Raw genomic sequence first — 15808 nt, 5'->3', positions numbered from 1 at the left:
GGATAGATGTCTTTAGTAGGGAAGGGCAACGAAAGCTTTGGAGCTCACTGATATGATATCATTAGAGAACAAAGAAAAGAGCAGAAACATACCTACGAGAGGTGATCCATTCTTATTGGATAATTAGTCGAACAGGATTTCATATCAATAGGATGGTGATGGATCATTGTCAGTGTCAATGGATGGGGGAAACCATCCCAAATACTTTTTCAGTGGCTCATGTGTCTTGCAGAGATGGGAGCAATACTCAGATCTTGTACTTGAGTAAAAGTAGAAGTACCAGAGTGTAGGAAAAGTCCTGCAATACAAATTGTACTCAAGTAAAAGTACAAAAGTAGAAGAATCAAAATATACTTAAAGTACCAAAAGTAAAAGTACTCATTCTATATTTAACAGCCTTCTTTTGAACACATAAAAACTAAAGTCAAATGTGTAACGTTACTGTTTGACAAAGCTCAATTTGCTGTCAGTCAGTATGTCCATGCATTTATAAAATGTTAATTTCATTAAATCTGTGCTCTTTGCTTTATCAGTGTCTTTGATGAGTGAATAAACGTATTTTTTATGAATTTAATCAGAAATAAAGTCTTGTCATGTAAGACGCATTGTTCATTCGTGGATGAGCAGCTTCTGTGTTGTGAGATAAACTGACCAACGTTATTTTTGCAGAAAATGTATATGTGCAGTGTATTGTTCAGCCTGCTAACTACATTTCTCCCATTGAATATTTTCTTGGTGCACTAAAATACTATTGTTTGTTTTGGTAAATGATATCAAAAAGAGGCTTTAGCAGGAGAGCTAATGTGGTTGTTGACGTCAGAAGCTATGAAGTAGAGTAAATAACATTACAACATGTTCAATTATTGTTCTTTTTTTAAAAGGGTAGAAGCTGGAACCTATAAACTGACATATAACATCAACATTGTTTTCTGTAGGAAATAAGAATGTATACATACTATCATGTCATCATCTCAAATGGAGGAATATGAGACTATTTGTTAAGTTAAAGCATTTGTTATCATTAGGGTTTTTTAGTCAGGGGAATGAATAGAGCGAATGAGATTGACATTTTATAAATACAAATAAAGGAACTCTGATTCTGATGAGTGCATCTTTCTGGCCCAAATGAGTAAATAAGGGCTACTGAAATGTTCATACTGGGAAGATACTCTGATTTACAGACATCTATTTCCCAATGGAAAATCGTTTTTTCGGCCCTTTTGACACAAAAGTTGTAATTCCATCGCTCCATCAAAGCCTGCCGCCCTAAAAAAACGTTCACTTTCAACTCAGTCTCCTCTTTAAAAGGCGATGACTGGTGGTCCCCTGATGCCAGAGAGGGATCTCTATAATGCCATATGTTTTGATGTGTTATTATGTGAGTGTTGGCATGTAAAGGTTAGCCTGTTCTAACTCCAGTACACACAGCCTGCTTCCACCTCCTTTTCCTCTGCTCAGGCTTCTCATGTACAAGATGGAGAGGAAGGGGACGGAGGAGCAGGGTGCAGTATGTCTGTCTGTCCCGCGTTGCATCACTCTGCCAGGCTGAAAGGCTGCTATGATGTAACTGGCAGTAATACCTCGGGACTGACAGGGGAAGAGAGCAGGAGATACTGAGAAGAGAGACAAAGGGAGAGGAAGGTTATTGGAGGAAAGAGAAAGGGGAGAGCAGGAGGGACAGGAGATAGGAGGAGGTATAAAGCAAAATCTGGACATTTGTAAAGTGAAGTGGATGCACCCACTGTTAGAGGAAGAGGACGGCAGATTCCAAATATTCCAGCCTGAGGAACTTTATTGTGGAAAAAGTGGCTGTACATCAAGACCTTTGTTTGCAGTCTTAGTCTCTTAAAGCTGTTACACACCAAGCCGATTATCGGCGTTGATAGATGTCGATAGATGTCGGGCCGTCGATGAGCGTTGTGTCGCCCTACTCAGATTGGTGTGTACTGCACCGTCGTGTCTTTTCGCCGTGCCGACACCTTCCGCCACCGATTCGACTTGTTGAATCGGGAGGCCGCCGGCCAAAGAAATCACTCTGATTGGCTGTTCAGCTAGCGAATCAGTGCATGAGAAGCGAAACGGAAGTGAGGGACCCAAACAAACTATTAAGAAGGCAAATCTGAGATTTCATTGAACTCCAGCTCTCGACACAGGTTGGGGAAAGCCCCATGAGCTTCTCGCTGTAGAGTGAAAATGGAACGCACACGCTATTTGTTGTTTGTTTATATCACGCAGTCTGTTCTTCTTCTCTCGGTGTATCACGCAGTCTGTCTTCCGGTTGTTGCCTCTTTTGAATGACGAATACACACTACTGCTGGTAAGGAGAGTTATTGCCACTCACGCATGCGCAGTTCGTACATGCTACTTGGCCGTCGGCTGAAGTCTGCGGTGTGTTCCAGTGCGAAACATGGCCAAGACGCAGGAGACGTGAGGCGACGTTCCGTCGGGACGTGTTCTTTGGTGTCAGATTTGTACAGTTCAGTGGATGTACACATCAGTCAGAAACAGCCATTTAGGCCTCAATCGGTCTTACTGCTGGAACTTAGAAACAACTCTCCTGTGGTCTTTGTGAACTGATATGTTTCAAGTACTTCTTAATAAGTTGATTGTTGCTCCACTAATAAGAATTCCAAATGTATGTGGTATATTATATATGTTTTCTATATATTCTATGCAGGAAAAAACTTATTTAAAAAGAAAGCACAAGGGTCTTCCAGAGAGCCCAGGCTAGATGAAGAGAAGTTTGGATATGGTTTCATCACTTTTGTCACTTGAGCTTAGCATTATGAGCACATGTTGAGTTACTTTGACTGTATAGGTGTGACAATGTTTTCATATAAAAACAAAAATTGGCTTTTCTCATGAAAACCTCCTGAATGATGTTTTCCTGAGCTCACCATAATAACAGATGATGTGGACCTGCTCTAACAGCTTCCTGTCTCTCATTTTGCCCAGGTGTTCCCACACCAACAGAGGAGGTTCTGCACCACACGCTAAGCATGCTGGTCCGTGAGCGGAAGATCTACCCAACCCCCGATGGATATTTTATCGTAACCCCCCAGACGTACTTCATCACACCGAGCCTAATCCGAACCAGTTCCAAGTGGTACCACTTAGACGAGCGATCCGCTGACCGCCACCAACAGCAGCAGCAGCAGCACCAGAACCAGCAGCAGCAGCACCAGAACCAGCAGCATCAGCAGACACAGTGCACCTCCCCCCTCTCTGGCACCATCACGCCCTCCACCTCTGGAGCCGTACGAGAACGAACACACCCAAAGTCCAGCCAGAACCACAGTGGGGGTGGAGTTGGGGATCCTTTTTACAACAACAGTTACCGTGGAGACGACCCCCCTAGCCACCACACCACCCTGCAGCGTCGATCTCCCAAAGACCACCGGGAAGCGTACTCGTCTCCGCATTCCCCGCATACCCCTCCTCAGCCAGCAGGAAGCAACGCAGAAAAGAGTCGCAGCACCCTTGGGTTCCCCTTCAAGACGGACACGCTCACAAAGCACCGAAGTGGGGGAGGGGGAGGAGGAGGGGGAGAGATAGAAAAACCAGCAGGTGGAGGAAGTGGGACAGGAAGTCGGAAATTTGGTTTGAAGCTGTTCCGTCTAAGCTTTAAAAAGGACAAGACCAAGCAGCTGGCCACCTTCTCTGCACAGTTCCCGCCTGAAGAGTGGCCGCTGCGGGACGAGGAGACGCCCAGCCAGCTGCCCCGCCATGTGGAGATGGAGATCATCCGCAGAATCAACCCTGACCTCACGGTGGAGAACCTCGCCCGGCACACAGCCGTCATGAAGCGCCTCGAGGAAGAGCGTGCTCAAAGGAGCAAAGCGTCGTCAGCCAATCAGAGCTCAAGGAGTAGGAGAAGTGGGGGGAGACACAGGAAGCAGTCTCAGACCAAACTCAGTCGCTCACATAGCAAGACGAGGGCGTCCCGCGGCGAGCCGAGCGACCTGGAGCTGGACCGGGACTACAGAGCCTACTCGTCCTCGCTGGCTCGATCACCTAGGGAACACGCCCTGGCCATGGATCGGCAGCGAGCCCGCCTCCACCTGGCACACAGCAACCCCAACATCCTGGAGTCCTCCCACCTGCCTGTTACACCAGAGTGGGATGTGTCCGGGGAACTTGCCAAGCGGCGCACAGAGATGCCTTTCCCAGAGCCGAGCCACGGTCCATCAGCCCACCACTCCAAAGTCCACCGCTCCCACTCCCACACCCAGGAGAGGAAATCGAGAAACGAGCGCAGTGACAAGGCCAAGGAGCGCTCCAGGTCCATGGACAATTCTAAAGGACCTCTTGGAGCAGGGTTGATTGGCCCACCTGATTATTACGACGAGCGGAGCCGGTACTATACTGACGATGGCACACTGCGAGCCAATCAGAGCACTTCTCACTACTCTCGTGCCACCCCCCCCTCGAATAAACTGCCTGCAGATTCTCTGGGGTTGGATGGTGGCAGGAGTTTAGAGAAGAGTAAGAGCAGGGACACCCTGCCTGCATACTCACCCAAACCCCTGCTCTGCGCCCTCCCACCCGACGATTACTTCCAGTGCTCAGGGTCCTCGGAGACGGCTCTCATAGCAGCAAACTCCCTGGGGACCCTGGGCAGGAGCAGCCATGATGGACTGAAGCTAGGCAGCGCTGACAGACAGACACCCCATCCCCTCGAAAATAAGGAGGACTTGTCAAAGTTGGGTCCTAAGGGTGGCAGTCTGCCTCCAATACCCCTCTCCCTCCCTGACCCCCCTCTTCCTAATGGCAGACCTCCCCACAGTGCCTCCTCGGGTCAGGAGAAACGTAAGGAAATCTTTAGTAAAGACACACTCTTCAAACCCCCTCCCAGCCTCCCCCTGCCTGGCTACAGCTCCCTTAGAAAAGCCCCGGCCCTCGCCTCCTCTACTTTGTCCTCGTCCTGCGATGCTCTGGATTCCCAGGAGGCCTATGATGCCCCCAAGCCTCTGGTGGCCACACCGTCCGCCCCCCCACAGGGGATTGAACCCACTACCAGTGCTGCAGAGGCCTCCTTTGACTACTACAATGTCTCAGATGATGATGAACTAGAGGAGGGTGGGACTAAAAGTCGAGGAGGGGCCGAGAATGCTGGAGGGGGTGTTGCTGGGATGGGAGGCGGGGGGGCAGGGACAATGCAGTGGCTGTTGGAGAGGGAGAAGGAGCGGGATCTACAAAGGAGGTTTGAAAGAACTCTCACCTTCCCTGGTGTTAAAGAAACCCTTCCAGAGCCCAGTCAGAACCAGCAGTCGGCCCACTCTGCTCGACTGGACAGCATGGACTCCAGCTCCGTCACTGTGGACAGTGGATTCAACTCACCACGGTAACAGCAGCACAGACACACTGCATACACACTCACACTTTCCTTTCTGTGCCCCGTACAATTTAGGCAGATCTTACACTCTCGTTTTCCATTACTACAAATAATTTCATTCATTTTTCTTAAGTTTAGCCATCAGCTGAATATTTTTTAGAACTAATGGCACACAGTAATGATCATTTTGCATGAATTAAGCATGTCTTACTTTGTGCAGTCAGTATTGTAAGCCGTTTTTCAACACACAGAATCTGGGTCAATCTATCTGAAATAAGACAGATATGACACGGTACAATTGAATTATTTGTACACATGCAATGAATACATTTATGTAGTTGTTAACCAGTGGTCGGTTACTATTTATTTTGTCGAATCTTATTAATTACATGATATTTTGGTCTGTGAAAAAGTCGGCCCTGAGAATCCAAATGGGTGAATGACTTGTGGACAGTAGGGGTGGGGGAAATAATCGATACAGCATAGTATTGCGATACTTTGCGTGGCGATATTGTATCGATACACGGACGCCAAGTATCGATATTTTATTATATAAACTGTAGCATATCCCTACTGATGATTTCAAATGTATTGAAAACTCCAAAAACCAACGTAAGAGCTATACAAAGAAACAAAACAACAAATACATTTAAGCTACATCCATGTTAGCATTACTTTAGCGTAACATTAATTAAACAAGTTATAATACAGTATATAAACGATTTAAGAAACAAACCACATTTTTATATTACAGTTAACACTAACCTCGTGCCTCTTCGGTGGGTCCTAATACTTAAATGTAAACTTTATGTTTTGATATCGCCGTATTTAAATGTTGATATCTCCGTTAATGTCTGTACTTTATCTCCGTCAAGTTTTTGCTTTGGGCACAGTAACTTCCTGTTAATAGCGCAAAGTCGCCTTCAAAATAAAAGTATGTCTAAATAAAACGGGAAGTTAAGCTAAATTACGCTTAAAGGTAGGGTAGGTAATTTTGGAGAAACCAGCTCGAGTGCGCTAGAATTTGAAAATACACAACCGGAGAAAATCTGCCACTTCCTTACAGAGCCTCTCCTCCAACACACACGAACGTGCACATGACCAATGAGGGCACGAGATAAGTTTGTGCACAGATGGAAGGCTGACAGGCAGCTAGGCCATCCAGTTATTTTAGCCGGGCCGGCTAAAATGATTGGTCGTGCTTAAATATATATGTTCAAATATATAACACAGTATTCATGTGTTAATAAGCCCAAATTTCAAATAAATTCAGTCAATTAAAGTTGAAAACATTTTCTAACAAATCTTAGTTGATGAGAAAAATCCCAATAACACATTTACATAACAACCTTGAAATATACCCTTCATATTTCCTCTTATTATAAGCAATCTGAGCCTCCTGTTTTAAGGAATGAGCTGCCTACACAATAAATGAAACCCTACGGAGAGCTGTGTGTTTTTTTCATCAATATCAATCATAATTTACCTACATTTGATTGATCTTTCTAACTTATAACTTATGAGGCAATATACCTCTAGTGTATACCTTCGTATATTTCTCTGTAAGTGGCCCTCTGTGAAAAAAGTTTGGACAACCCTGCTAGAGCATAGGGGTACTGATCACAGGACCACACACAGTCATATCAACCTGGTAGTGTTTAAAGGACGGATGTGTTACACTCTCGTTGTTGGGCATTAAATACGTTAATTACACAAACAGAGTACATGAAAGAGCAAGGCAGAGTAAGTCTTGACTCAGCGGTGTAACAATAAATGCGTGAAGTTTGGACTTTGGTAGAATAAATATTTGAAAGCAATACAGAATGCCTGAAAAGTGCATTATATTCCGTTAATGTGAGTGACCCTGATGTAGTGCTGTGCTGCAGCCAGGGTAGGATTTTCACGGCGGCCATGGCCGTCGTTGCCCCTCAGTCAGGCCGTGAGGCCCCACAAATAATTGTACGTCCTACGGCCACCATGGCCTTTGTGCCCCTCACACTGTTAAAATCTCGAAGTTGCTTTAAAAGCGTAAGAGTCGGCTGTCAGCTGTGTTTACTCCTGTCATTCAAACAGGATGCGCTGGAGAGGGCGGGGCTTATCTCCATGTAAATACTGTGGTAGACTCAACTACAACAAAATTAACATATTTTACCGTGATTTCATTGTAATACACGTTTAAAAATGATGCAGAATAAACAAAATACTGATAATGGTTAGTAAAAACCATGAATTAATGCTTTTGACAACCTTTTAAAATGCGTGTTTTCTGAATGGAGATCGGATCGATCAGGCTAAATTAACCTGTATATGCTCCGTCCACACTCACAATAACATGATACAGACACAGACACAACAGCGACTGTATTCACCATGACACAGACAGTCTGTGGTTTGTACTTGTTTAACTTTTGTCCAGTTTCTGAACAGATATGAGGAGCTGTGAGCTCTGTGTGCTAACAGCTAACGACAGCAGTTTTCGTTTTCTGATTCAACGTCAGTGGCTGAGATCCTCACTGCTGATTGGCTACCGCGAGAACGCGTCACGCGAATTTGAGGCTTGGGTTGAACATTGTTATTAAAGAGACTCTCGTACACACACACACACACACACACACACACACACACACACACACACAGACTTTTGCATTTTAAAGTATTGCTTGTTCATACAGTTGATTGTTTGAGCTTCACTGTGCACTGCTGAATGATGTATGTGCAGAGTTTGACCCTTGAAGGCTGTTTCTTCTGCTCTGAAATGGAATATATTTATTACATATTAATAGAATTTTAGATTTTTAGATTTGTTTTCGGATTTGTGAATGGGAGAAGTAGTAGAAAACATACCAAACACTAATTATTCAAAGTAGAGTATTTTATTTTATTTTATATACGGTAATACTAAGGAGGCGTAGGCCTATATGATTATAATGTTTGACATTGAAAAAGTGATTTGTTTTCCATGTCATTCGTGTGTTTTTCTTATCAGAAAGGGAAGTTATTTATTTGTAAGCTCCAAATCCAAATGTTTCCCTCAATGGCCTTTGTGCCCTGGCATGTGGCCTTCGTGCCCTAACAAAAATGGTGACACCAAAGGCCAAATGGCCTTGCCCCTAAAATGACTAAATTCCAAGCCTGGCTGCAGCGTCTCATTGTGTCTCTGTCCCTGCAGCAGTGATGTTACAGCGTCTCATTCAGAGTTCCCGTTAGAATATTTTTTCGCCGGTCAAAATGTCCGTTAAAGTTGAAATCTTCCGGGCAAAAGTAGAAAAGTGCCGGTTAAAGGTCTTCTTTGTTATTTATTGAGCTTTAAAACAAATTGATATGATTCGATATTAAACAAACTAATTATAGTAGATTAACTACATTATTCAAAAGTGTACAGTAACTTACAATAACACGGGAATAATAAACGGAGCGCTCTCTCCCTCTCCTGACAGCCCGCCAGTATCATGCAGCTCGCGGATCCAGTAATGAGTGACCCGACAGTAAAACTAAACATATCTAGTTTAGGTAGTTTGAGAGGTAATTAAAATAGCTACGTGTGATATTCTAACCTGAAGTGTGTGTTTTGTTCCGCTCACCGCTGCAGGGGATCATGCAGAGCTGCGTGTCGACTCATTAGCAGCAGCTGATCTCTCTCTCGTCAGATTAGACTTCACTCGCGTTTATGTCCATATCGATCCGATCTAGCTGGTTCTAGCTAATGATATGACTACCTGCTTATCAAGACACCTAAACAATAAGTGTCGCTATGCAACCGGGTGAGGCCACAAAGTATAGCGCAGCATTATGCATTTGTTTACATGCCCACCGGAACCCTGAGGCATTACCAACAGATCAACGCACAATCAACCCATACAGGACATCTCTTTCTCCACATTAAGTGTTAGACATTAGAATTGACTATTCTTGTCTGTCACATACTATTCTTGTCTGTCACATAAGTGGCGCAACTGAAGCGGTATTGCGCTAAAGGGAAATTATTTTGACCGGACATTTTGACCGGAGAGATTTAGATTTGCCGGTCTTCAGCATATTTTACCGGTCATAGTCCGGTAATTACCGGCTAACGGGAACTCTGGTCTCATTGTGTCTCTGTCCCTGCAGCAGTGATGTTACAGCGTCTCATTGTGTGTGTGTCCCTGCAGCAGTGATGTTACAGTGTCTCATTGTGTCTCTGTCCCTGCAGCAGTGATGTTACAGCGTCTCATTGTGTCTCTGTCCCTGCAGCAGTGATGTTACAGCGTCTCATTGTGTCTCTGTCCCTGCAGCAGTGATGTCACAGCGTCTCATTGTGTCTCTGTCCCTGCAGCAGTGATGTTACAGCGTCTCATTGTGTCTCTGTCCCTGCAGCAGTGATGTCACAGCGTCTCATTGTGTCTCTGTCCCTGCAGCAGTGATGTTACAGCGTCTCATTGTGTCTCTGTCCCTGCGGCAGTGATGTCACAGCGTCTCATTGTGTCTCTGTCCCTGCAGCAGTGATGTTACAGCGTCTCATTGGGTCTCTGTCCCTGCAGCAGTGATGTCACAGCGTCTCATTGTGTGTGTGTGTGTGTGTGTGTGTGTGTGTGTGTGTGTGTGTGTCTGCAGCTGTGATGTTACAGCGTCTCATTGTGTGTGTGTGTGTGTCTGCAGCTGTGATGTTACAGCGTCTCATTGTGTGTGTGTGTGTGTGTGTGTCTGCAGCAGTGATGTTACAGCGTCTCATTGTGTCTCTGTCCCTGCAGCAGTGATGTTACAGCGTCTCATTGTGTGTGTGTGTGTGTGTGTCTGCAGCTGTGATGTTACAGCGTCTCATTGTGTGTGTGTGTGTGTGTGTGTGTGTGTCTGCAGCTGTGATGTTACAGCGTCTCATTGTGTGTGTGTGTGTGTCCCTGCAGCTGTGATGTTACAGCATCTCATTGTGTGTGTGTGTGTGTGTGTGTGTGTCCCTGCAGCTGTGATGTTACAGCGTCTCATTGTGTGTGTGTGTGTGTGTGTCCCTGCAGCTGTGATGTTACAGCGTCTCATTGTGTGTGTGTGTGTGTCTGCAGCAGTGATGTTACAGCGTCTCATTGTGTCTCTGTCCCTGCAGCAGTGATGTTTCAGCGTCTCATTGTGTGTGTGTGTGTGTGTGTGTGTGTGTGTGTCTGCAGCAGTGATGTTACAGCGTCTCATTGTGTGTGTGTGTCTGCAGCAGTGATGTTACAGCGTCTCATTGTGTCTCTGTCCCTGCAGCAGTGATGTTACAGCGTCTCATTGTGTGTGTGTCCCTGCAGCAGTGATGTTACAGCGTCTCATTGTGTCTCTGTCCCTGCAGCAGTGATGTTACAGCGTCTCATTGTGTGTGTGTCCCTGCAGCAGTGATGTTACAGCGTCTCATTGTGTGTGTGTGTGTGTGTGTGTGTCCCTGCAGGACCAGGGAGAGCCTGGCCTCCAACACCTCCTCCATAGTGGAGAGCAGTCGTCGGCAGAACCTGGCTCTGAGCCCGGGACACCTCGGCATCGCCACCGGCACGGGCCCCCCCTTCTCCTTCCGCGCCATCCCAGAACCTGCAGGCACCCAACCGGAGAAACTCCAGAAGCCTAGCGCCTGCCTTGCATCAATCACCAGTGTCTAGGAGCAGGACTGAGGCTGGGTGCAGCACTGGGACCCCCCCCCCCCCCCCCCCCCCCCCCAAAGGACTGTTACATCTACAGACTGCGGAACTGAACCAGTGTGCTGCCACAGGCCCGCTGTGGAACTACAGCTATTAACACACACACACACACACACACACACATTCAGACAGACACAAACAGAGCGGTTTAGGCCAACAGGAAACTGCTCTCGCTCTTTCCTTTCTCACAAACACACACCAGGCCACTTGGCAGACTCTGACCATGTCATTATACAGCCTTTAGTTTACACACTACTGTTGTGTCGTTCACTTTCACGTGGGTACTAGTGTGTGTGTGTGTGTTTGTGTGTGTGTGTGTGTGTGTGTGTGTGTGCGTGCGTGCATAATATGTAATCTCAGGTCATGTTATATCCACTCTCATTCCAGCTGCTCCAGATCAGTGCATCTCCCTCTAGTGGTGTCTCGTGGTGTCACACACTGAAGAGGCGCTGCTCCTCGTACTGTTACTGATGGTACACACACACACACACACACACACACCACTGATCCAGCTGACTCACCTGTCTCTGTTAGCGCCTCTCTAAACTCACCACTGGCAGACACTTTGCAAGGTGCAGCGCCACAACAAACGACACTGAATACTCCACCACTGCTCCAAAGTGCATCAACAATGTGAGGGGATAGAAAAGCTTTTTTACTGTAACTCATTGAAGCTGAACATGTCTTGTATCTGTTGGATGCCATGATGCCCGTGTGACTGCCTGAACACTGCAGTGCTGTCGATGTATGGACAGCTCCAGGGAGGACACGTTGATTCCACACTGTTTGGGCTTTGATGGGGACACATCTTCTTCCACTTTCTCTGTTATGTTAGCCCTCATGTCCACTGGGTGCAGCTTCTTCCTGTTCCAGCTCTGTCAGGACAGGGGCCGCCGGTCACACACTCTTTTCCCGCCACTATCAGAACAGATAAGTACGGTGGCCCAGAGAGCTCAAAGTACTGCACAGCTCTCAGGGCCACAGTAGAGAATACTTTATACATTTCTGAGGAGAACTGTACATGTTAAAGCAGCATAGAGAAAAACAAATAGACACTATTTGAAAGAAATACTAAATAAAATTGCCATGACATCAATAAAAAGGAATATTCAGAATATACATACCTTACACAAAGTAAACGAGTTTATATATTGTATAAATGCCTATATTTATTAACATTGAACCTGAATCTAATAATTAACGACATGCTGCATATTGTTATTTTGTCTTAATGTACATATGGCAAAACTATAGTATTTCTTTGTTAATAGAGCCACTTTGCAGCGGTGTTCAGATATAAGCTCCTGAGGTCCTATACTGATCCATGCTGATCTAAACTGATATAGACCAACGTTGACACGTCAGTAGACGCTATTATATTGAGTTTATTCACATTTATTCACTTTCATTACATTGGCAAACAGTTGTCAATGAGCAGCTACGTTTACACTAATACCTGAGTAAGGCCTTCAGGGTTTCTGAACTCTTCAGCAGCTCGGAGGCTGGAAACCTCAGAGCAGGAACTCGATCAACTTGTATGACTCAAAGAGCACACAGAACATTTGAAAAGAATTAGTTTGGTTTCCCACCATTGCTTCTATTTCTATCTGGTTGAAGTGAGAGGAAGTGTGAGGCTGCAGCCAGTGGACCTGAGGAGCAGCATTATCCCTGCTCAGCTCCACAGCTAAGCGTTGCTAAGCTAACAGTGAGTTGCTTCTGTTTGGGAAGAGTTGGGATTTTTTAAAGCAGTAAATATCACTGACCAGTAATTGGTTAGTACATTTTAAATGAAGTGAAATTTGGATTCTCTGCATCAGGAGTACACGTTGATAAGGAGCAGCTGTGTGGCACTCGCGGGGCTGAGCGTCCAACAGAGAATATGAGATCCACAAAACTCATCCAGACCAGTATTCTACACAACAAGCAGGGATGTGACTTTGTTTTGATTTCAGTATTTCTTTAGTTTACATTCATTTACATTTCTATCAAGTTCATGACTACTTGAGTTTTCTTCAAACTGTTTGGATTAAATCCTTGAGCCACTCTCACTCCTGGTGCTAAAATGTATTATGGTCAGTGACGACCATGATAATAGTCATAATAAAAAGGGTGATGAGAGAGTTGGAATATAGTAAAGGGTTGCTTTCACGTGTATAATATGTTTCACCTGCATACTTTGGCAATGGCCATTTCGTCCCTTCTGTAAAGCATGGGTGACCCGGCCTGGGATTACAGTGAAGGATGCTGGGGCTCCGCTGACGATGGCATGGGGGGGGGGGTGGAATGAGACCACATTCCAAATGTATGGTCTCATTTTAACCAGTTCTGCAGCCCTATGGGTCAATTGTTTCCCATCCTCCTATAGGCTCAGAGAGCTGTCCGTCATCTCGTCATATTGGCTCCTCTACAACTACCTCCACAGCAGCAAAAACACAGCCCGTCCTTTCTACTACACACTGTCATCAGCCTCTAGCCTGTGAATGTCTGCAAACACACACACACACACACTAACATGCTACACATCAAAGTGCTGGACTCCCTATCGTTTCCCTTTCTTCACTAACAACATTTCTTCTTATGTTACATGAAAGCATTGTGGTTCAGCTGCATCCCCCCCCCCCCCCTGTCCTGATCCTAAAAGAGGAACGTAGACCCAAGAAGTGTTGGCCTTCTCACCAATGTAACAATATGTCCTGACATACAGCTATGCAAGCTAGACCGCTGTGACGAGGCACAAAGAAGTACAAATCAGATCCAGTGAGGATGCACACAGGAGGACTCCACGTCTCCATGTGCACACACTCTGTCGGTCTGCAGGACCCCCAGACCTGAGCTGCAGGGGAAGGGACCCTCAAAGTGTATCTGTTAGTATCCATCAGCGGTTTAGTATGCCTGGAACAAACTTTACTACAACGTTGTCTGACCCCCCCCCCCCCCCTCTTTTAGTGATCTCAATTTCCACACTGGGAGTTCTGAGTACCATCTTAAAGGTTTACTGTTTCCTGATCAAACACCTACATTGAAGTTTACTGACTTTCCCAAAGGACTGATGTTTCTGTTCTTGAAATATGATCACAGTTCTATCAATTTTGTAACCTCTGTTCTACAATTGAAAGATATTTACAGTCTGCTCCATAGCTGTTCATGGTTTTTACACCCTCAGGGTGCTAGGTACTAAAATCCAATTGGGGACCAAAACACCCAGGTGTCAGTACGCCTCAGCTCTCTGTTCTGGCATTATAGCCAACGGCCTACAATGTCAACAGGCTTCTGATGCTGATTAAAGGCAGAACAGGTCCAATCACAATGATACCATCTTATCCCCTAATCTATCTATTGTGTGACTTCAGAAAGATGTTCTGTTAGTCATGGTGGAGTCTCTGTTCCACTTTTTCCATTGAGAGGAGCCCACTACCTACAAATACTCTATTTCCAAACCCTAATGTACCACTAATCATTGGTGAACCATAATGTGTATACGCCCCAGCTCAGGAGTTCAGCTCCGGTTCCACAGCCACACTGGGTTCTTGTCCCGGTTCCACCAGGAGAACAGGGCTATAGTCCCCTGCCTGGTGGGGGTCATGGGTTCCCTTCATTTCTGTCTGACGAGTGCACTGCCCCTCCCGACGTCCTCCTGCTACTGTCTGGTCCAGTGGCCCCCCATCAACCACACAGTCCTGTAACCCCCCATCCCTTTTCTACACTGACAGTCCATAAAATGTCTTCCCTTAACATCGGCGGTGGTTTATGAAAATGGCGGTTCAACAATAACATTGTTTCTAATGGTGACGGTATGTCATACCTGTAAATGATGTTTATCTGTCATGCCTAGTCAAATAATTTAAACAATAAAAAGAGGGATTTTTTAAAAATGTCTATATTATCTGAAAGTCCCTTTGATGTGTAGTTCTGGTGTTACCGTTGTTGTAGTGTATGTGATACCCTACTGGGATTGTGTTACTTTTTAAGATAATAAAATAACAATGTTTGGTTAAACCACTGTGTGTGTTTCTTTTTTTAACACGCTATATAAGCCTCACAATACCTGTGCAATATCCACAGTACCTCCTCAGAGGGCACATCGGAGATAAATGATGAGTTAACACTTATCAGCGTGCAAATAATTTGTACAGATCATTTTGGAATATTGAGTGTCACTGCATTGGCTTTGCACACATTCTCAAACAAAACAACCACGTAACAGCTTTTCATTTTCCTCTAACAACAGCCATTGGAAAATGTAGACACTGCAATGTCCTTCCCTAACAAAAATGACAATATCCATAAAAAATATAACATTAGGCCCGCCGTATACTGTAGCTCAGTTGGTAGAACTGGAGGCCCATATACTGGGGTTTTGTCCCGGATTCGAATCCGTCTCGGGACAATTTGCCGTATGCCATTGCCATCCCCCCTGTCTCCCAGTTTCATATCTATCACTGTAATAAAGGCACTAGTTGCCAACATTTTATTTTTACATTATTACAGTAACTGTAGTTCTGGGGGTTTATTCCTGTAGTTGTTACTCTTAAAAAGTGCTGTGTAATTATGTTCTGTAGATATTCAACTTTGTATTTAATTGTGGTATTAGAGTAAACACTGTACAACCAGGACAAACAGAGAACAGTGGACAGAATGCATTGTATCCACATTAAAGTATTTCTATAATTTAACAGTTGCTTAAAGCTCGAGAATCAATTCTGCTGTCTCGCTTGTACAATCTTTTTTCACAGACAATATTTGAGGGAAAATGTGTATCAAATTAAGATTCAGTATGCCTATGCTATGCTAGTACTTCCTGTACTAAACACAGATGGCAACATTCGCGTTAGGA

General features: G+C 45.1%; 1 protein-coding gene across 2 annotated transcripts in view; it reads left to right on the top strand.

Annotated features, from left to right (window-relative positions):
• Window positions 1-14970, top strand: part of LOC117485605 (storkhead-box protein 2-like) — a 92525-nt gene extending 77555 nt beyond the window's left edge. For both annotated transcript variants that reach the window (XM_034134204.1, XM_034134212.1), the window contains exons 3-4: window positions 2956-5344; window positions 10731-14970. In XM_034134204.1, the coding sequence (XP_033990095.1) occupies window positions 2956-5344; window positions 10731-10935 (2594 nt within the window). In that variant the 3' untranslated portion in view covers window positions 10936-14970. The remainder of the gene's footprint in view (window positions 1-2955; window positions 5345-10730) is intronic.
• The last annotated feature ends 838 nt before the right edge of the window (window positions 14971-15808 follow it).

Source organism: Trematomus bernacchii, unplaced genomic scaffold (assembly GCF_902827165.1).
Source record: "Trematomus bernacchii unplaced genomic scaffold, fTreBer1.1, whole genome shotgun sequence".
Classification (NCBI taxonomy): domain Eukaryota; kingdom Metazoa; phylum Chordata; class Actinopteri; order Perciformes; family Nototheniidae; genus Trematomus; species Trematomus bernacchii.
Note: the sequence above shows the minus strand (reverse complement) of the source record. Positions and strands in the feature narration are given on the sequence as shown.